The 22,506-nt window shown below is 35.1% G+C and overlaps 1 protein-coding gene across 7 annotated transcripts in view; it reads right to left on the reverse strand.

Annotated features, from left to right (window-relative positions):
* The window catches only part of GULP1 (GULP PTB domain containing engulfment adaptor 1), a 219,195-nt gene that overhangs the window by 87,897 nt on the left and 108,792 nt on the right, over nucleotides 1–22,506 (reverse strand). For all 7 annotated transcript variants that reach the window (XM_045830886.1, XM_045830867.1, XM_045830895.1 and 4 more), the window contains exon 3: nucleotides 3,921–3,995. In XM_045830886.1, the coding sequence (XP_045686842.1) occupies nucleotides 3,921–3,948 (28 nt within the window). In that variant the 5' untranslated portion in view covers nucleotides 3,949–3,995. The remainder of the gene's footprint in view (nucleotides 1–3,920; nucleotides 3,996–22,506) is intronic.

Raw genomic sequence — 22,506 nt, forward strand, 5'->3', positions numbered from 1 at the left:
GACATAACCTTGCCCTTGTTTATTAAAATAAATAAATCACAACACTATAAAACAAAACAATTAAAACACCAAAATAATAAAACCACCAAAGACCTGCATTTAAGAAACCTAAAAAGATACCTAATTTCTTTTTTCACCCCTTAACTCACCTCTCCTCATGGTTCCTTTTCTAAGACAGACAACACTGCTCAGGAAAATAAAGTTTGACTAAAGTCTGAATACGATAGCTCATTCCAATCCTGAGGCAGAGAGAGAACTGTCTTCTCCATAAACTACCGTTATTTGAAGACTGATGATATTACCTCAGTTATAGTTTCATACTGCAGGGACCTAGTGAGAGCATAGGGATATCCAACTTGTAGTGACAGACTAAAACAACTGCAGTATTAAATTAGTAGTGCACAAACTGCACTTGCTACCATGGCAAGAAAATTTATAACCATACATTAAGTGCTGCTAGTTTAGTGGGTGCTCATTACTTACCTCTAGTACAGGTAGTACACTTATAAAACCTGAAGGACTCCCAAAACAAGCCCTTACTGTCATCCTAATTTATACTTTGGCAAAAGAACAAAAACCTGACTCAATAAAATTTTTTAAATTAACTTATACAGATGAGGTTGACCTTGAAGAGCTAGTACAGATGATGGTCCTTGGTCACTGTAAATGCCCGCAGAAGCAATTAGATACATGTAAGTGGCATAAGAAGGGGAATAAAGACATTCAAGAACGTGTCCCCTTCCTTGAAATTAAACTATAATCACTGACTCAATAGTGAACACTTACATAAGTTGAAATGCTAACATTTCAAAACACTTAAGTGTTACACAAACCACTCTCACTGCTGGGACAATAAATTCAAGCATTCAAAATGTATTTAGATTAAGACCTCATCAAGAAAGATGTAGTAACTTTGTTATTTCGATATCACAAAGCTTAATACTTCGAGTTTATTAAACTTAAAACTAAATGTTGCTGGATGAGTAGATGCATATGAACGGGTCATATAAAGGGAAATACTATGTAAATAGTGAATGCTAAGCGTTATGCACTATGATTATGTCTACTCATCAGTATGTCAACTGCTAAGTTAAGGAAAATAAAGTATAATTAGTTAAATAATTTAATCACATTTATTCACATGCTTTATTTATGCATTTTCACTAAATTATTCATTTTTATGTAATAAATAAAATTTGTATTTTAAAAATTCAGATAGAAAGCTAGCATAGGGAAAGGAGTTATTAAACATATTAATTAGCATTTAATTAATAATTATGAAGATAGAGTAATTTTTACCTATTAAAAATTGTGTGGAACGATGCAATTCTAACACACTTAATCTTTTTCAAAATCTATAAGCAACACTAATACCATTAAAGCTTCTGCAAAGGAATCAGTGAAGTACCTAGTTAATTTAATCCAAGAATAGCAGGCAAATTATTTATTGGGTGATTTAATAGGAAGAGGATAAACAAGTATGTGTAGGTTTAAGATAATCTTTTTTCCTTAGGCTTCTGAGACACAAGATGACTTAGCAAGGTTGCACATGACAAGTGAACTGGACATCTATAAAATAAGACATAAGCTTTTACTGATTGAAGACCATCTTCCTGTGTTTAGAGTATATAATGCATGTTGATGCTAGTTTGGAATAATGAACTGAATTATATATTCTCTAGAGTTGTAATTAAACTCAATTGTCAGGATATATGGACTCTCTCATATAATTCAAGTTTCCCAACTTATGTTAAAATGAAATCAAATAGTATTATTGGTTGGAACTAGAAGCAGAGGTTCTAAAGATTTTCCCTTGAAGAACTTCACTAAATCAAAGATTCAGCAGTGACTGAACTTAAGGTAGAACTTCCAGCATCAAGTTCTAACTTGAAATTAGAGTAAAATATTGACAGCAATAATTTCCTAATATGTATATTTTAATCATTAGACCTGAAAAATAAGAGAAATTGAAAAAATTCAGAGAATGAAACAAAGTAGAAAATAGCAAGTACTTCCCCTTCTTGCTTTTTTAAATTATACTAATTTTTCTCACGGTTATATTCTCACTATCTTCAAATGAGACAAATATGAGGATTGCTAGTTACTCACGTTGCTACACAACTGTGGGGATTAGTGCTCAGTGAACAAGCCCTCTAAATTCCCTTCAAACAGAGAGTAAATTAGAAGTGTGGAGTTTCAATTTAAAACCATGGGAAAGGGAATTACAACCAAATAAAAAGAGAAGCTCCAGAATGTTGTTGCTTTTTTTAATAAGGTAGTGTAATTAAAGTAATTAGCTGAGATACAAGGTTTTCTATTACTGTTAGAAATATCTCAGATAATTATTTCCAGATATTTTTTACTAGTAAAAGGAATAAAAAATAAACAGACATTATTTCACTTTTGGCATACGTTTTAAATCAGAAGCAAATTACAGACCATAATAAATGTTACTTTGCCTTCCCTTTACTCAGAAAAAATAAAATAATAAATTCCTAGCTTCCCAGGGCTGAAAAGTACCAGAAAGTTCACATTACCTAAAGCCTCTGTACCACATCCAGATGAACACCTCTTGCTTCGGTAACAAAAAAAAAAATTAGTACTTTGAGGAATCCCATTGTATTTTTGCACAACTTTGTTGAAATGTTTTTCCTACATTAAATCAATGACCATATAAGTTATATCCATGTGTCCTTTATTAAACTTAGTCTCATAAACAAATGACAGCCTCTCAAACGTTGTAAGACAATTCCCATTATCATGCCAAGGATACAGCCATGCTCCCTCCTGTTTGGTTCAAAGTCCTGAAGTCATCTCAGCCTTTCTCCTAAGGGCATGCTACAATGTGTCAATTCATTATCTAAAGAGAGAACAGCCTGTTCCTGACTGCATGGAATAGCACAGATCTATTCCCTGGTTCTGGACTGTTCATTATTCATATTAGAAAATGAACTGGAACCTTGGATAATGACACTTATTCCTAGGCCACTTTTTACCACCAGTATATGTATATGTATATACTAACAATGTATGTATATAAATAACAACAAAAGTGTTTGCCCTCATGGACTTATGCTTGGCAACTGACAGTGTATAACATGACCTCCCTGGTCATTTCCCACGCCACCCCCACATATCTGTAATCCTGCCTCATCAATTTTCTTCTGCTTTCAGTCACCTATGAACTTGAGCCGCACTGATAGCATGTTATATAAGAGAGAACCCTGTGCTCACCACTAGAGAATAACAAGAGTACATTATTTTGTCCTCACTGACTATATAAAACTATCCAGTTTTTCTGTCTTTCCTATGAGTGCATCATATTTTATAAAATGACATTATCCTCCCCCTTAACAAAAATGAAAGCTGTTTCATTCCCATACTGATAATTATATATATAATATATATGTTTAAATCCCTACCTTAAAATTAATAACAAACAATTTAGCCTCATTGCTATCAATTCACCTATCATCAATCCTCACCTATTATTCAGTAAAAAGTAAAGTGTTCTCACATACACATACACATACACATACACATACACATACACAGGAGTGAATTTAAATCAAGGTAACCTTAGGTAAGCCCCGGAGTGTTATATGGCTACATAAGGTGAAGTTAGAACTAGCTTCAGATCATTTTATTTTTTGCAGTTTTCACATCTCAGAATAAAACTATCAGAGGACATACTATTAAAAGTGTATTCTGAACAAAGTATATTAAATAACTATTTTCATTAGGGTGATGACCAAAAAAAGGTTAACTGGCAATGTTTGTAAATTTGCGTGCTCTATACTAAATTCATTCTTGAGCCACATGGTTTGGTAATAGGAAAAACCGATTGCTTAACAACATCTCTGCTTGCCTTCCACAGTGATACTGAACTGACCCCAGAGCCATTCAACGGGCACACTTACCTTTCTTCCTGCTAAAAGCACGGTTCATGATGAGGATCAGCCAAATAGATGTTCGATTCAATCACACTTTATAGCCTATGAAAATAACAAAATATTAAAAATCATAAATGAAGAAATGTTGACCAACATTTTGTGCAAATGCATTTTAATCACAGTCTTTTATATTTTTTAAAAAATGTTGATAAACAATATTCTGAAATCTCCTGAAGGACACAGGGTAAGAATAGACATAAGTACTCAATATTATGAGTGACACAGCAGATAAGAACAATATCTCAAATGAAATTCCTTTGAAGTTCCTAAATTTCCTTGTATTTTTCCTATTATATATCTATCACTAATTAGAGTTATTTGCAAATTTAAGGAGAAAAAACTCTAGTACACAAACCAAAACTGAGGAAGGAGTCTCCACAGAGTTTATAGAGACGAGTCTTGCAGCTCACACAAGAGCCAACAGAGAGGGAGGGAAACTTCATAATCCATAGGACATCAGGAAGATTATTAATAATTTTCTTACAAATGGAAAAAATAAAAGCTAAAATAACTGAGGCTTTGGCACCACTTAGCACATCTTAAAAACTAGACCCTCCACAAATTAAACCTTTTCCAAGTAACTTCACCATATCCAAAACTTTGTTCAAAAATATTTTAAGAAATATAAAAATATTCAATACTCAACATGGTAAAATTCACAATATCTGGCTGTGAATAGAAAATAAATCAGGCATACAAAATATAAAAAATACAACCTACAATGGGGAGAAAAATCAATCAAAAGTGATCTAGAAAAATAATATACATGATAGTAGTGAGATCCAAGGACACTCAGACACATTCCATGTGCTCAAGAAGCTAGGGCATAGATTATTAGTAAGAAGTTACTGATAAACAGAGGAGATAAAACCTTCTAGAAATGAAAAACACGATGTATGACATAAAAAGGACATTAGATGAGACTAATGGCAGATAAGACATTTAAAAAAAAAGAGCAGTGAAATTGAAGACACAGGCATAGCAACTATCTAAAATGTAACAGACAAAACAGAAGAAGAAAGAAAGGGAAAAGAGGAAGAGAGAAGGAGGAAAGGGAATGGGGAAGGGGGAAGAAGGAAGGGAGAAGGGACAGAAAAGGGGTCATTGAATTGTGGAAAAACTACAAGTTGTCAAATACTCCCTGAAGGAGAAGAGAGAGAGAAGAGGAGCATAAAATATTTGAAGAAATAAAGGCTGAGAATTCTCCAAAAATATAAACCCAGGGATTCAAGAGGCTTAATAAACCCCAAATACAAGAAATAAGAAAACTACACATATGACATATCAAAATCAAATTTCCTAAATCCAGGGACAAGGAGAAAGTATTAAAAGCAGCTAGAAAAAAAGACACATTATGTATAGAGGACAAGATTGGAATGGCAGCAGTTTTCACATCTGAAATGTTGCAAACTAGAAGACAGAGGAGCAACATCTTTAAAGAACAGAAACTTAAATAAATAAATAAATAAATAAATAAATAAATAAATAAATAATTGAACAGATAAGCTCATTACATATGGGGGAAAGAGTGATTTTTTAAGGCTCATTTTGAGCTTCTTTATTAAACACCATGATATGCTTTTTAGTTTTATCTTTTTAAAAAATCCAGAGGCAAGATTCTGCATTAAATATTTACATTATAAATATCATTAGAAAACTTATAAATGAACTTGATATGTAAGTGTAGTTATATTAAAAAATAAATATGTGATCAGTAAAAATTTATAATTCATAATTTATTGAAACATTATCATTTTAAATTTAAAGCCAATTAGAATTTTAAATCTGTAAATAAAAATTTAAAGTGCATTATAAACATTAAAGGTATATCATTATATGAATTATTTTAATTCCAAATTTCATTGAAAATCAACAACCAGATTGACAAAACACTGTGAGGCCAATTGGTATTAAGTACTCTATAAATTTAATCTTTTGTAGGCCTAATTTTTTTTTAAAGTTTGGAGTCAACAATCATTTCCTTAAATAAATCCAGCACACTTAGGATGGAAAACTGATTTACTAAAGGAAATCCACTGATATTTATAGACTATTTCATAACTCTAGTGTAACTTTTTAGTGAATGGCAGTTTCCTGATTTGCAACCTGCTGCCCAAGTTGTTATTAAAAAAAAAAAACTTGACCTGGCTGGTGTGGCTTGCTGGGTTGAGTGCCGGCCTGTGAACTGGAAGGAAGCTGGTTCAATTCCCAGTCAGGGCACATGCCTGGGGTGCAGGTCAGGTCCCTAGCTGGGGTCATGAAAGAGGAAACAAGAGGCAACAGACTGATGTATCCCTCACACGGCGATGTGTGTCTCCCTCTCCTGTTCCCTCCCTTCCCTTTCCTCTAAAAAAAAATAATAAATAAAATTAAAATAAAAAATAAATCATATTGTTATGACTAAAGAAACTAGGTATGGTATGACCATTCAAACCTGTACAACAGCTAATTCTGAATTTCATTTTTATCCTTATAGGTGCATTTAAAAATCAAATTTTCCTGGAATTCTTTCAGGGTTACAATTTTTTAAATTTTATTTATTTATTTTTAGAGAGGGAAGGGAGGGAGAAAGAGAGAGAGAAACATCAATGTGTGGTTACTGGGGGCTGTGGCCTGCAACCCAGGCATGTGCCCTGAGTGGGAATCGAACCTGTGATGCTTTGGTTAGCAGCCCACGCTCAATCCACTGAGCTATGCCAGCCAGGGCTTCAGGGTTACAATTTTTAAAAATCAAAAAACTGATTAAGATATAGTTCACATATAAGTCATAAATCATTTAAAAATCTTATTGTTCACCTAGAGATAAGAAATATTAGTAAAATAATGAAGTCTAATCATTAGCTTTAGTTCTAGGAAAGTAAACTAAGTGAAGTGAAAAATAAACAAGTTGCTTCACCCATAAATGTACACAAGATGTATTTTTTACTCTCAAACTTTTTGTATGCATTTCTGAATATGTAATTCAGGAAGGTAATTATGAAAGAATGCCAAATAATTTTAGGTCCTGCATTAACTCCTCCAGGTTGCTAAATACTTTAAAGTAAAGCAGTGTCTCGTTAGTGGAACTTCAAAGCCTCCAAAATCCTACTTAGCTCACTTTTAACACTCTTCTTGATCTAGTCAGTGTCTGTTGTAAAGGTTCCATGGGCAAATCTCCCAATTATAAGATATCATATAATATTTTTCTCCATTATATTTATAACTGCAATTTGCAATAGTCTTTGATTTTATAGATAAATGATATCTAAGAATAACCAATGAAAACTAACCAGTACAAAAACTGAGAAACTTCACACTGCCTGGAGAGGAAGCCACATAATATGTGCTAAATATACATATATAATTTGCTGAGGAATAGCAACATTACTATTTTCTAAAATTCCCTAATGAGGAATAATTGTTTATCATGTTTTCCTTCTTGTGTTTTCCAATATTGGCCCATATCTCAGATATGACACAAACAATTATTTAATTTTTCTTTCTTTAAAATATATTTTATTGATTATGGTATTAGAATTGTCCCAGTTTTCCCCCTTTGTCCCTTTCCACCCAGTCAGGGCACATTCCCTCCAGCAATCTTCCTCCCTCAGTTCATATGCATTGGTCATGCGTGTAAGTCCTTTGGCTTTTCCATTTCTTATACTGTTCTTAACATCCTCCTGTCTATTTTGTACCTACCATTTCTGCTTCTTAATCCCTGCACCTTTTCCCCCTCATTCTCCTCCCTCCCCCCCACAACTGATAACCTTCCAAATCTATGATTCTGTTCCTGTTCTGCTTGTTTGCTTAGTTTGTTTTTTAGAGTCACTTCTTGGTAGTTGTGAATATACAGCCATTTTAATATTCATAGTTTTGGTCTTCTCTCTCTTATATAATTCCCTTTAGCATGTAATATAATAGTGGCTTGATGACAATGAACTTTAGTTTTATCTTATCTGGGAAGCATTTTATCTGCCCTTCCATTCTAAATGATAGCTTTGCTGGGTATAGTAATCTAAGTTGTAGGTCCTTGCTTTTAATGCTTTGAATACTTCTTGCCAGTCCCTTGTAGCGTGCATTTGAGAAATCAGCTGCCGATCTTGTGGGAATGCCTTTGTAGGTAACTCTCTGCTTTATTCCTTATTTTTAACCTTTGGCATTTTAATTATGACATGTCTTGGTGTGGTCCCCTTTGGCTCCAACTTGTTTGGGATTGTCTATGCTTCCTGGACTTGTATGTCAAGGCACTGGACATATGTATGTCTATTTCCTTCACCAAATTAGGAAAGTTTTTTTTCATTATTTTTTCAAATAAGTTTTCAATTTCTCACTCTTCCTCTTCTCCTTCTTCACCCTTATGATTTGGATGTTGGTGCATTTAAAGATGTCCCAAAGGCTGCTTATACTACCCTCATTTTTAAAAATTCTTTTTTCTTCTTGCTGATCTTTCAATAGATGCACCTTAAGATCACATTGTGGCAAGCATTAGAGGAGTGAAGAAGTAAAAATAAGTATGATGTCATCCTTGTTTTCAAAAAACTTACCATCTATGAGAGGGAGGGGGGAAGGGTTTGGGACTCTATGGACAGGGACAATCCCTATGAAGAGGTCAATATCATTGGAAATGAGTGGATGAAGCACAGAATTACCATTTTTGTTCAATGGAAAGCATCAGAGTGGATGTGAATAGCTATTTCCCAGATGGCTAAAGGCTAAAAGTGAGAGGAGGAAAGAAGGTTGAGAGCAAAAGAGCAGGCCGAGCACGTGTGGTGCAGATTGATTATGGGTGTGAGGCTCCTAGGCACACGACTAACAGCCTTCAGGGAGCCCTCTATGTCCCACACTGCAACACCCTTGACTGGGAGTGAGGGAATGTCTAAGGGGAGCAATTTGGGCCGCCCATCTTGTGGCCAACCCTTCAGAATGCCTTATATGTGACCGAAACAATATACAAGGTCCAGAAACACCAGGTATATGAAGCAAAATTAAAACAGCCTGAGTTTCCTCCAGTGCCAAGAGTCCAGTCAAAATTAAGGCTAGAATGAATCAAAAGGAAAAATGGACACTTACAGCTTTATCCTTTCTAACAATGAAAGCCACAAAATTTGACAAAAACAATTTTCTGCTGTAATGATGAAGTGTATTCAAAAGTCAGTTCCACAGCTGTAAACCTCTAAGTGTTGTGCAATAAATAAGTGGGCAATTATTCTGGCAATGTTGGGATATCACAATATTTGGTGCAGAGATTGGGTACTGCAGAGATACCCCTTGTTCCTATATGTCGCCTGGAGGTGGCGCCACCACTCAGCATCCCGAATGAAGTCCTTTCGCTTCCTTGAGACCAAAGAGTGAAAGCTCCAGAGAAAAAGATGTACTGGATTTTCAATCTGTCTGGGCAATCTCTTCTGCATGGGTTTGATGAGTATCCCAATACAGCTCTTTCACAAGTGCCTATAAAATTCTGCCCTAAACTTTGACAAGCTTTTAGCAGTCTGTCCCAATAATTAGATACTGAGATTTTTTTTTAATTAAAAGTTTATTCAGTGATCAATTAACCATTCTTTCCCTAAGTTTTCTTCATTATCTTATATCCTTAATGGGAGGTCAGCTACCTTTCTCTAAAATAAGATAATCATACAATAAATTAATTATGCTAACAGAAAAATTTTAAAAAACAAATAAAACTGTATATTGAAACAAACATTAGTTACAATAGTATACGTAAGTCTCTACTAAATATATTGGGCTGGCTAAAAAGTTCACATGTTTTTTCTATAAAATAAAAGACACATGTATTCATTTTCACTAATAACTTTATTGATTTACTTTGAGTATTCTGACTATGTTTCATGTGGTATAACGTTGATTGTTCTCAGTTAATGTCTCAAATTGATTGCTATCAACTTCAACTGGTCTATCTGACCGTGGAATATTGTTAAGTGAGAAATCTCCAGCACTAAACATCATAAACCACTTTGACACATTTGATCAGTCACAGCATCTTCTCCATACACTGCACAAACCTTTTTTATTTTGCTTTTTATTTGCATTTTTCCCTTTCTTGAAAGAATAGAGCATAATATGCTGAATATGTTGTGTATTTTCTTCAATATTAAAATGGCTCCACAAAAATTCCCCAATTTTGATAAGTTCTTTTTTCTTTTTTAATTCATGCTAATATGACAGCTGTCACAATACAATCTAACAAAATTGTTTCGAATGAAGTTAAAGACAAGTAAGCATTACTAGAGTCATTTAACAAAAAGAAAACAAAGCAAAAAGAAAACCCGAACTTTTTGGCCAACCACACACACACACACACACACACACACACACACACGTAGCCTGGGTTGTTTCCTTTTGAAGTTCTTTGTAGAAAAGTCCTACTTATACTTTCTCCATTTTAAAAATCATAACAGTATAATTTCTCTGCTTTTAATTTTGATTTTACACATAAGAACTGCATCATTTTAGACCCATTGTTTTGGTGGTTTCACAAACCACTTTGATATTCATATCCTAAGAGTGCTAACTTGTGGGATCCACTTCCTGAGGTAACGTCATCTGGAAAAGCATCTGAGTTCCTTTGGAAGACTAGAATAGAAGAGCTTGACTGCTCAATTAAAGCTGTCAAGAGTCTAAGACTCAAGGCTTCATGGACTTAAAGACTAAAATTTGTAACATGTTTATTGTTTGAAAATTCAGTTGATCTACACAACAAACAACAATATGAAAATTTTTATTTCAGTTTATTTTCTGCTTTTTATTAGGGTATTTCACTTGAAACCAATTTTTGTTTTTAATTTAAACCTCTTGCTTTAATGTCCGCTGTTTTTAGATCAGTATTTTGTACAGTAAGCCCAGTTCTTTTTCTTGCATTTAATTTTAACAATCAGTAATTATAAATGTGCATAGATTTACCATTTTAATCATTTTATAAACTTTTGTTTTGATAGAGTTTTATTTCATCAAGTCAGGGAGACAGACAGAAGGGGAGAGAGAGAGAGTGAGAGAGTGAGAGAGAGAGAGAGAGAGAGAGAGAGAGAGAGAGAGAGAGGGAGAGAGAGAGAGAGAGAGAACGGAGAGAGATTATTCCTTTTATCAGCTTTTAAAGGAGTCCTCAGCAGGAACTTCTCATATATTTTCCCTTGATACCCAGAGCATCCCACAATGTGAATGGTTTCACTGGAAGGGAACTGACTGGCAGGAAATCTAATCTTTAAAAACAAAGCTTCCAAATATTTACACTGGGATATCACGCTCTCTTTGCTGTTAGCGGCCACTGCACTTGCCCACACACAATACTGCTGAGCCACAGCTAAGAATGAGTTCCGTTTCTGCCACTACAATCATGCCTGCCCTATTTTTAACCTTAGTGGGACTATGGTCTTCTTTAATTCTGGGGCTGTCTTCCTGTGGATTTCTACCAGTCTTTCACATATAGCTGCCAAAATATTTCTCCTGGGAAATCTCTTTATCTTTACTTCCATCCTGAAAATATTGAGCTCTGTGATCCTGGAAAATAACAAAGGTTAAGGAAATTCCCCCACCCTTTTGTGTTCTGGAAATGGCTTACTGCAAAGAACCACCCTTCCCCATTTGACTTAGATAAGATTCAGGGCACTCTCCTTGTTTACTTAGGACGAAGCAAGACAAAGACCCTCCAAATTCCCATTATTTGCTTCATAAATAATTAGCTAAACTGTGTCAGTAACCAATCTGGATGAAATACCTGCTGCTACCTTTACTTTACCAAACTTTAGCTCAACTTCTCTCCTTCCCCCAGGCTCCTGAATTTTGACCCACCCTCAGCTTAGGACTCAACCCTTCCTTTAGAGCCTTTCCTAAGAATAGGTTGACGTCAGGACAAAAGGTTTTTACAGTAGTCCCTAATCACACCACCTCAATCATCCACCTTCCTATATCCTATTATTTGTAGCCTTATTTAACTCCTCCTTATAAAAAGAAAGCCCTTGTTAGCTTTTGAGAGGGTGAGCAAACCACTTTATTGCAATCACACTCTCCCCTTACTGAAGTAATCTTTCCATATAATGTCTCTCCTTACCTACATCCAGATTTGTTTTTTACTGTATTTGACAATCCATTTGGTCAGATTCAGAAAGATTTCTTGCAACTAACCCCAACCTACTTCACTGAAATAATTTGCAAATTTTTCATTCACTATATCTACTTAAATGGAGCTTATTCTCTTGCACTAATAAATGCTTTCATTTCATCATCAAATGAATTGCAAACAGAATGTCCTATATCCTAGAAAAGTAATTTAATATGGGTTTTAAAAACTTTGTTATCTTGCCCTGGCCAAGTAGTCCAGTTGGTTAGAGCATCATTCCAATATAGCAAGGGTTGTGGGTTCGATCCTTGTCAGGGCACATAAAAGAATCAACCAATGAATGTGTAAATAAGTGAAACAACAAATGGATGTTTCTGTTTCTCTCTTGCTCTGTCTCTCTCCCCACTTTCTGTCTCTCTCTAAAATCAATAGTAATTTTGATTTTTACATCCTTAACATCTAGTTGATACCTACAGTAAATACATGTTAAATTACAATGTGAATAGACAAATTAAATATTCTAAAACAATATACAATTTATGATAATACCAACACATATTTTAGCTGTCAAAATGTGTTGAAAATGTTCAATACAAAATATTAATTTGAGATTTTTTTGGAGTTAAGAAATGCTCTACAGTTGTTCATTAATCCAATTAAAAAATATAATCTTGCATCATTACACATATGGCACAGGATTATTATAAATTATGCAAATAAAGACAATTCTCTTTTTCATCAAAGAACACATGAACAGGCCAATAATAGTCATGATCATTCTCTGGTATAGGAAATAGTTCATCTATTGGAATAAATCTATTGAAACAACTTAAGTTAGTGAACAATTTGATAAAGTCATGCATATTTTCAGACAAAAGTTCCACTGATATCAAACAACCTCTATGATGATTTCAAAACCAAAAATGAAGAAAAAATTTAACACATAAGGAATAGAGCAATATTCTTTATATAGGATAAACTCTGCACAGAAACAAAATTCTAAGACTAGAAGAAAATGTAGATAGCATATACTTAGGGACAGAAGAATGTGGATAAAAGGGGTTCTATGGAAAGGAACCTCACAGGATGATGTGACCATACATTCCTAACTGAGCAGGTCATGGTAGGCAGTCATGCTCCAGGCATATAACTTCTTTAGTAAAAGACTTATCTTTGCCATAAGTAAGCCCCATCCATTGTATCTGCGCATCTAGGTTGACACACTTTCTAAATAAATTGATCATATAATTTCATGAACTATCTTGTAATTCAAACCCCTCCTAGTTTAATTCTTTCCGTAACTTCAGATGCATAAAAGAAGCTGCAAAGCTGTTATTCTCTAGAGCATTTAGGATCTTGCCTTCCTGCATGTGTCATCAGCTGGGCTCAAATAAACTATTAAAGAAATTCTCTACAGGTTTGGGCATTTCATACACCAACAGGAAGAAGACATTTGTAAATGAGAAAGAATAAGAAGTCATTAGTAAATGAACAAAAGAGAAAATATTTGTAGGAAAATATAATGACTACAATTGTAAAAAGCAACATAAATAGACTAAATTGCAAAATGGGTATGATTTATAGATAAACTTTTTTCCAAGATTAAACAGATAAACTCTCAATTTAATCTGTTATCCTTTTAATTTTAATTTGTTCATTTGAAAAACAAACCACAGTGATAAGCAGATTGAATGTTCATACACCCTATAACTCATAAACTCCATTACTGAATATTCATCCCAAATGAACTGTCATAGATCCACAAAAGGATCTATGTGAGGAATCTCATTGCTGTGTGTGAAGGTAAGGGGGTGGAGGCAATCTGGTTGTCTACCATCAGTAGAAGAGAGAAGCAAAATGTGACACAGATGTAGATATAGATATATAGATGTAGACACAGATAGATATAGATATACCATAGAATATTATGTAGAACAATCCATTTAAAATAATGACTAAATGTACATATAACAACATGAATAAATCTTAAGACACAATGCTAACTGCAACAAATAAGGTAAACAAGGTAGTCCACAAATTAAGCAACACATATACAAAATAACAGTAATTATAAAAGAATAAAATACAAACAAAAATATGTACATTAAACAACTGACTAATAAAGAGGAAGAAAGGAGGAAAGAATGGCATAAAGGAAAATGATTATTTCAATACTTTGCACCTGCCACCAATACATAAATCTTGAACAAGGTTGGCATTCTCTTGCCATTCTTCTCTATTTAGCCGTCCAGGTACGTGGAGTCTTGTGGTGCATTTATGTGGCAATGTCAGAGCCCCTGCCCCTGAGTACAGGAGAAAGCAGAAACTCATTTGGGAGAGAAAAATCATACTTTCCGTACAACTAAGGCTGCTAGACTTAGTGTGCCTTTTATTCCTTGTCCTCTGATACCTCCTAGCAGCTGTTTCCAATATTTTCTGCTCTTGTCAAGCCATATCCTGGGAGATAATCTTGCCTCCCACTTCACTGAGATGATTGATGCCAGCCCTTTAATATTCCCCACTTTTTCCTACCTCCACTAGTCAAACAGGCAATGTGATCACCCCCTTTAAGACTGAAATACAAACACCCAGTCATTAATCTCTTTGCCTATTCTCTTCTCCTTCTGTCTTATCTCAGAGAAACAGAACAGCTTCCGCATCCCCACACTTATGCTTTGTTCTAGTTCAATCCCAATTATTACCATCATCCTCACTGCATCTCTGAATTATCATTAGAGCTATAGATACCTCTTTTAACTTTTGCCACCAAGTTCCTGAAATTTTGGTTACTTTGTTCCAGTCTGAAATGTCCTCAGACCCCTTGCATTATTATTTGATTTATATTTCAAAGGGCGAGCTGACCAGTCGAACTGATGGATGGATATTGAGAGAGAACTCAAGGACATCCACTATTTTCTCTTTTCTTTTTAAATGAGTAAAGTGCCATTTATTGAGAAGGGGACACTTGGGGAAAACTAAGTTTGAAAGGTTGAATTCAAAACTTCTGTTTTAAATATGTTAGTTCTTAAATACTTACTAGACATTGAAGAAGAGATATTGAGTGAATTGTTTGGGGAGAGGCATCTGGACTGTCAGGTAGAATACGAATAGGAAGATAATTTGTGCAGTAACCAGTGCATAGTTCATGAGGTCAGCTAGAAAGCAGGTGTAAGTAGAAAAATAATGATTGAGACCAAGGGCATGCCAAACTTTACAGATTAGTCAGAATAAGAAGATCAAAGCAGGAGATGGTTAAGGAACAGCCCCTGAAGTCAAATGAAAACCAAGAAAGTGTGAATGCCTGCATCCAAATGAAGAATGTTTTCATTAAGAGAAGATGAAATAATACTGACTTGTCTACAAAGGGCAAGCTTGAGAAATGATATGAGTTTCAAAACATGAAGATTATTGGTGACTCTCACATTGCACTCTCAGGGTGAAGGGGCTGGAACAGCTTGACTGGTGTTGGTTCATGAGAGAATAATATGTGAGGAAGAAGAGACAAGAACTAGAGAAACGAGGAATTTTTCTACAAGTGGAAATAAGAAATAAGGCAAAACCAAAGGGTGACACAAACTCAAGGAACAGACCTTTCATTGGGCACTGCTGCACATGTGTTTATGGAGATGGAAAATTACTTTAACAGGAGAAAATTGATGACACAGAAAAGACAGAGGATAAATGCAGGAACAAATTCCTTGAACAGGCGTAAACAGATATGGTCAAAGGCACAAATGAAGTGACTGCCCTGAGATACAAAGAGATGGAGCTCACTCATCACAACAAAAGGGAAGGCTGAGGCATCAGAGCTTTTAAACCTTGTTAGTACAGTAGATTTAGAGACGAGAAAATATGGAATTTCTCTTCTAACTGCATGTATTTGTATCAATAAGTAATAAATAGGTCATTAGCTCTGCGTGAGGAACACGAAGGGATCAGAGAAAAGAAGATGGGAGGATGTGAAGAGAGGAGAGAGGAAAGGGAGACAGAAAACAATCTCCTAAATCAAAGGAGCAAATTGAAGAGGCAAGGCAGGTGAACTTCTGGGTAACTTCTGTGAGGTGATGAGGACTGCAATCTAAACCTAAAATGAGACTGATTGACAAGGTCGTGGGATTTGTGTGTGTTTGCTCCAGTCACATTAACTACTCAACTGCAGAACAGTACAGAGTCATCAACAAGAGTTGAGGTTTTTCCAGGCAACTAAAAAAAAGAGAAAAAAAGAAAAAAGGATCTTGATAAATTGTATTCCATGTAGTGAAACAAGATGTACCTTTGAAATTGGTCTAGCCTTAGAAAACTACATTAAATAATTGTTTCCTCTCCTTATCATATCCTTTTATTGTAATTAACATGAATATTTGATTATAATTTACTGTTTTAGAATTATTTTTAAATTATCATAGTGTGAAAACTTGTTTGTAATTTAATGACCAAAGGGAAAATATACACATACATATATACTCTCATACATCATGTTTCTCATACCGGAACATTTAGACCTAAGAAGGCTTTTTTGAAGATCTTCTAAAAATAAGAGGCAAAAGGAAAAGATATACTTTAGTATCCTTGTGCTTAGTGTGGATTTCAACACAAATAGCAGGAACTAAAATAACTGATTACCTTTATACGTTAGTACTATGAAATATGTTAAGTTTTGGACTTCCCCATCTTTTCACCAGTAAACCCTCTCACCCAATTTCAGTGAGACATTTTTCACCATGATCTTCCAGAAGGGGTAAGTCTGGGCTGGGGAGCTAAAGTCCAGCGGCAGCGGCAGATACAGAGCAGAAGAGAAAGACACAAGGGCACTCAGGCATGTGCACCTACAATGAGCAAACCTCACATTTCTCATCCAGAAGATCTTTTCCTACCGAAAACCTTGAAACCCTGACCTTTCTCTTTTTCATATGTCTGGCTTCTGACAAGAGAAAATTGATGAGATGTCCTAAATTAAATTACAGAAATCTAGAGAGTGAGAGGAAGAGATAAGAGTCCTTACCAGTTAATAGCTGTGGGGCCAACCAACAATAAACATCTCACTAACAATGTATGTTGGAGCTTTTAATCAACTTCTATAAGGAGGACCAGATGCCACCACATCCTGCTCATGCATGAACTTTCAGGACTGTTGCCTACAAACAACCAATCAAAAGTAGTAAATATTTCTTCTTTACAGACTATCCACCTATCCTGGAACTGCCCTTGCTTCACCTGTTTTCACCTGCTTAGCTGTAGCCTATGTCAATTATTTCAAAACAACATACATCTTTCCTTCCCCAAACAAAATGTACAAAAGAGCCCATCAACTCCAGAATAGTGGACATATTGCCTACTCCATCCAGCTGGGTTGCTAGTGATTTAGACTACATGCCCCATGAACTGGCGTTTTACTGTCTTGCATTTGGCTCAACAAACCCTTTCTTCAAGGAAACCTTCTGGCCAGAAAAATTTTTGTTTATACCTCCATTCCACTAGTGCAGTAATCTCCTTTTTTCCTTTGGACTAAAAAACAGATGGAGGTATCAGGTTGTAATTAAAGTGATGTTTTCCTTTCAGCAAGTAATTCAGAGAGAAAAAAAATAATAATCCAAATCATATAGTCCTTGTTCTGTGTCTTGGAATATGTCAATGATTGTTATTGACCTGGTTGGTATGGCACAGTGGACTGAGTTTCGGCCTGTGAACTGAAAGGCCACAGGTTCAACGCCCAGTCAGGTCACATGTCTCTGGGTTGTGGACGAGGTCCCTAGTAAGGGGTGTGTGAGAGGCAACTGATCAATGTGTCTCTTACACAGTGATGTTTTTCCCCCTCTCTGTCTCTCTCCCTCCCCTTCTCTCTAAAAATAAATTTTAAAAAATCTTTTTAAAAATTGTTATTATTTAGCCTTTGCTAAACAAAAGAAGCTTCAAAGCACCTAGTACTCTGGGATTTGTGATGATCATTTATATCTTTGATCAGTCCTAATTTTGGCTTCAAAGTTTTAAAAGATAGGGTTATTGAGTCAAATCTACCAACCTATGTATGTACTGATTGTTATAAAAGCACAGATCTAACGATGTAAAAATATTCTTGTCAAAATTTTTTAAAAGTGTTACAAGTAGCAAAAAAATCTAAAATAATTTTAAGGGTAAAATAAATTTATAGTGCAATGATAATTTTAATTTATTAGTGTTAACATTTCTAAACATAAAAGGTCTGTCTGGGAAAAACCCAATATTAGCATAACAAAATGGTTTGAGTTCAACATTGATGTAACCTGGCAGCCAAAGAGAGTGGGCTGGAATGCACATGCATGAACAATGACGACTTCACTGTACTAGTCAGTGGGGGTGGTAGATGCTATTGAGTGAGCATATGTACTGTGTGGCCATCACATTTAAAATGACTGAGTGAGTAAAGCAACTTGCATCAAATTTTGCATTAAGGTTGAATATTTCTCTGTGGAAACCATTCAGATGCTTCAGAAGGCTGCAACTATGGGCAGCTGGTGATTGGAAACTTCATCATGAGATCAAATCAGGGTTCCAACACCAGGATAGCTGCTAGAAGAGCACCAGTGACATACAGGGAGAAACTGAAGTGTCTGGTATCAGGCAAGTACTGGGGTTCACCTTCCTCCTGGATAAACCCTCAGAGGCCAGGAAAAGGCACTGTCCTCTTTCTGATCCCTTCCCCGCAACAGAGCCACAGAGCAGTGACATCATATCAGGAACTCTATCAACCTGATTCACACAGGTTGTTCACCCTGGCAATTACCTAAGGCTCTGCCCCATCCAAATAACCAGTGCTCTTTTCTATAATAGATAGGGGGTCAAAGCAGCTCTACCAAATACATAGAAACTGACACAGGGAGGCTGCCAAAATGAGGAGACAAAGAAATATGGTCCAAATAGAAGAAAAGAAAAAAGCTCCAGAAAAATAACAAAATTGAGATAAGCATTCTATCAGATGCAAAGTTCAAAACATTGGTTACTAGGATGCTCAAGGAACTCAGTGGGTACATTTCAACAGCATAAAAAATACTTAAGCAGTAATGAAGGTTACATTAGGTGTAATAAAGAAAAATTTACAGGGAACCAACTATGGAGTTGATGAAGCTGAGAGTCAATGATTTGGAACATATGGAAAAAAAATTCAGTAAGAACAGCAAGAATGAAAAAGAATCCAAAGAAACAAAGATAGGCTAAAGTGTCTCTGGACAGCTTCAAAGGTACCCACATTCAAATCATAGGGGTTCTGGAAGGAGAAGAGAAAGAGCAAGAAATAGAAAACTTAGTTGAAAAAATAATGAAAGAAAACTTCCGTGATTTGGTGAAGGAAATAGACACGCAAGTCCAGGTAGCACAGACAGGCCCTAAGAAGATGAACACAAAGAAGACCACACCAAGACACATCATAATTAAAATGCCAAAGGTTAGCCCTGGATGGTGTGGCTCAGTGGACTGAGCGCTGGCCTGTGAACCAAAGGGATGCCAGTTCGATTCCCAGTCAGGGCATATGCCTGGGTTCTGGGCCAGGTCCTGGTTGGGAGAGCAAGAGAGGCAACACATATTGTTGTTTCTCTCCATCTCTTTCTCCCTCCCTTCCCCTTTCTCTAAAAATAAATAAAATCTTTTTTTTTAAATGCCATAGTTTAAAGATAAAGAGAGAATCTTAAAAGCAGCAACAGAAAAGCAGAGAATTACCTACAAAGGAGTGCACATGAGACTTTCAGATGATTTCTCAAAAGAAACTTTGTAGGCAGAAGAGACTGGCAGGAAGTATTCAAAGTGATGAAAAGCAAGGACCTACAACCTAGATTACTGTATCCAGCAAAGCTATCATTTAGAATTTAAGAGCAGATGAAGTGCCCCCCAGACAAGGGAAAGCTAAAGGAGTTTATCATCATCGAGGCATTATTACATGAAATACTAAAGGTACTTATTTAAGAAAAAGAAGACCAAAACTATAAATATTAAAATGGCAATGAGTTCACAACTATCAACAACTGAATCTAAAAAACAAACTAAGCAAACCAGCAGAACAGGAACAGAATCATAGATAATGGAAATCACTTGGAGGTGGGGTGTCCAACCTTTTGGTGTCTCTGGGCCACACTGGAAGAAGGGGTGCCTTGGTCCACACATTAAACACACAAACACTAACAAAAACTGATGAGCAAAAAAAAAAGTCTTAAGTAAATTTACGATTTTGTGTTGGGCCACATTCATAGCCATTCTGGGCCGCATGCCACCAGTGGGCCATGGATTAAACACCGTTGATGGAGGGTTATCAGTTGGGAAGGAGAATAGGGAGAATGAGGGGAAAAGTTCAGGGATTAAAAAGTACAAATTGGTAGGTACAGAATAGACAGGGTGATGTTAAGAACAGCATAGGAAATGGAGTCACCGAAGAACTTATATGTATGACCCATGGACATGAACTAAAGGGGGAGGATTGCTGGAGGGAACCAGGGTTACCAGGTGGAGGGGGGCTAAAGGGGAAAAATTGGGACAAGTCTAACAGCATAATCAACAAAATATATTTTTAAAAGTATTAGAAAATAAAATTTATTCCTCTTTCTCCTAGTATACCTTAGAAGACATAGCAAAGAGTAGAATAAACTGGGAAAAGAGGTGAGGTAAATTTCCCAATGACCTTGACACAGTGCAGAGCAAAAGCACTTTACAAATACCGTGTTTTCAATTATGGTGTTGATATTGAGAATAATAATGACAAGAAGCCTACATTAAAACACACATTTTTAAAAATTATAGGAATATTGGCAAAGTACAATCGTTTAAGTGCTGGAAACTATCCACTTAACTCATCTTACAAAATCATAGAAAATGATTATTTAATCATAAAAATACAATATATGCACCATTATCAAGAAGTCCTGTCTTATAAGGAGACTAAATGGTAATGGCATAAAAAATACAATAAAGATTAAATTAATAAATAAAAACAAAAAGTCCTGTGTTGGTGAAGGTGAAATCAAAACTTGCTTTTTAGAGAAATAAATCTGGAGTTTTCTCATGTTTCCATTTTTTTTCTTTTAGCATTCTGTTCTCATAATGCAAACCGTATGTGACAATATGCAGCTGACCATTCCTTTACCATGACACAAATGTGCTCAGTCAGCAGCCCAACAAAAATGACTAAACTGTTGTGAATGTTTTTGATCACTGCTGTGCCAGCGTTGGCCAGGTAACACAAGACAACAATGCGTCTTTCCTCTGAAATACATCATGTTTTTTGGATCATAAATTGTTAGAAATGTTCAATAGAAAATTAGTTCTTTAAAAATTTGAAATTGAGAAGTCACCAATCAAAATACAAAGTTAACAGGTTAGATACTAGTACTGCTTTGTTTTGAACTAAGTCACTAAATTTTGCAGTTTTAATGAGCATATAGAGTCATTTACTAATAGTTAATTTCCTACATGGTAAAGGTAAAACCCCTTACTTGATTGGGAAAAATCAGGGACTGAGAGAGAGAAATGAGGCTGAAGCTTGATAATGTTCCCCTGTGAGACCAACGGTACTTCACATGGAGTTGAAAACCATTTTGAGTAGTGAAGTCGAGGCTCCTGAAACGTGGAGGAACCCTGCCCTTGTTTCCGCTGGGTCCTCTCCTTTGGACAAAGAAAGAGTAATTCCTTATGAAAGTTCAGTAAGTTCAAATACATCTACTACCCAGAAAACATCTTTGGCTTAGAGAAGAAATCTCATGTCCCAATATCTCCTATTTCTTTTATAAGTAAAACATTCCAAATTCAAGAGAGTTAAAGAAAATGTTGGTAATTCATCTTAGTCCACAGGATGCACTGAGTTTAACACTTGAGGGAAAAAAATATAATTGCATATCCATATCCATATATTATATGTATATGTTTATATAATCATCATAAAAACACTCCTTTGTTGATGCTGAAGGAGTCACTATAAAATTTGTACAGCCAACTAGTTATTTCATCTAGCTACTCCAGTTTACTATTATTTCTCTAATTCAATATACTGATTAAAAGTGATTCAAAATATAATATAACTCTATGTGTGTATAATTTAACTATATTGTACATGCTTAATGCTTTCATATTACTCACCACAAACCAATAAACAATTAAATATTTAAATATTAATATAAAAATGGTAGACAACAAATAAACTTTCTCTATTGAAACCAGAATTATTTTTGTTATATTCTGTAAATCCTAAATCACCTGGTATAATACCAGAAATACAGTGCAAGATCACTGAGATGTATTTCCTAATTGTGTTTACGATAATGTAATACATATTTTGGGCATTTTTTTGTATCATGAGTATTATGAATATTATTTAGATTAATCATCAATTTGTATGTAAGGCATACATATTACAACATTGGTTAGACTTATAGAAATTGAATTAGCTGAAACCTAGATGTATACAATTAAAAAAGGAGATAGAAAAGAAGAGAATCAGCAACAAGAACAACTTTATAAATATCTGAGTGAATAAAAAAACGAACA

The sequence above is a fragment of the Phyllostomus hastatus genome, unplaced genomic scaffold (assembly GCF_019186645.2).
Source record: "Phyllostomus hastatus isolate PE091 unplaced genomic scaffold, TTU_PhHast_1.1 phas_contig_1, whole genome shotgun sequence".
NCBI lineage: Eukaryota > Metazoa > Chordata > Mammalia > Chiroptera > Phyllostomidae > Phyllostomus > Phyllostomus hastatus.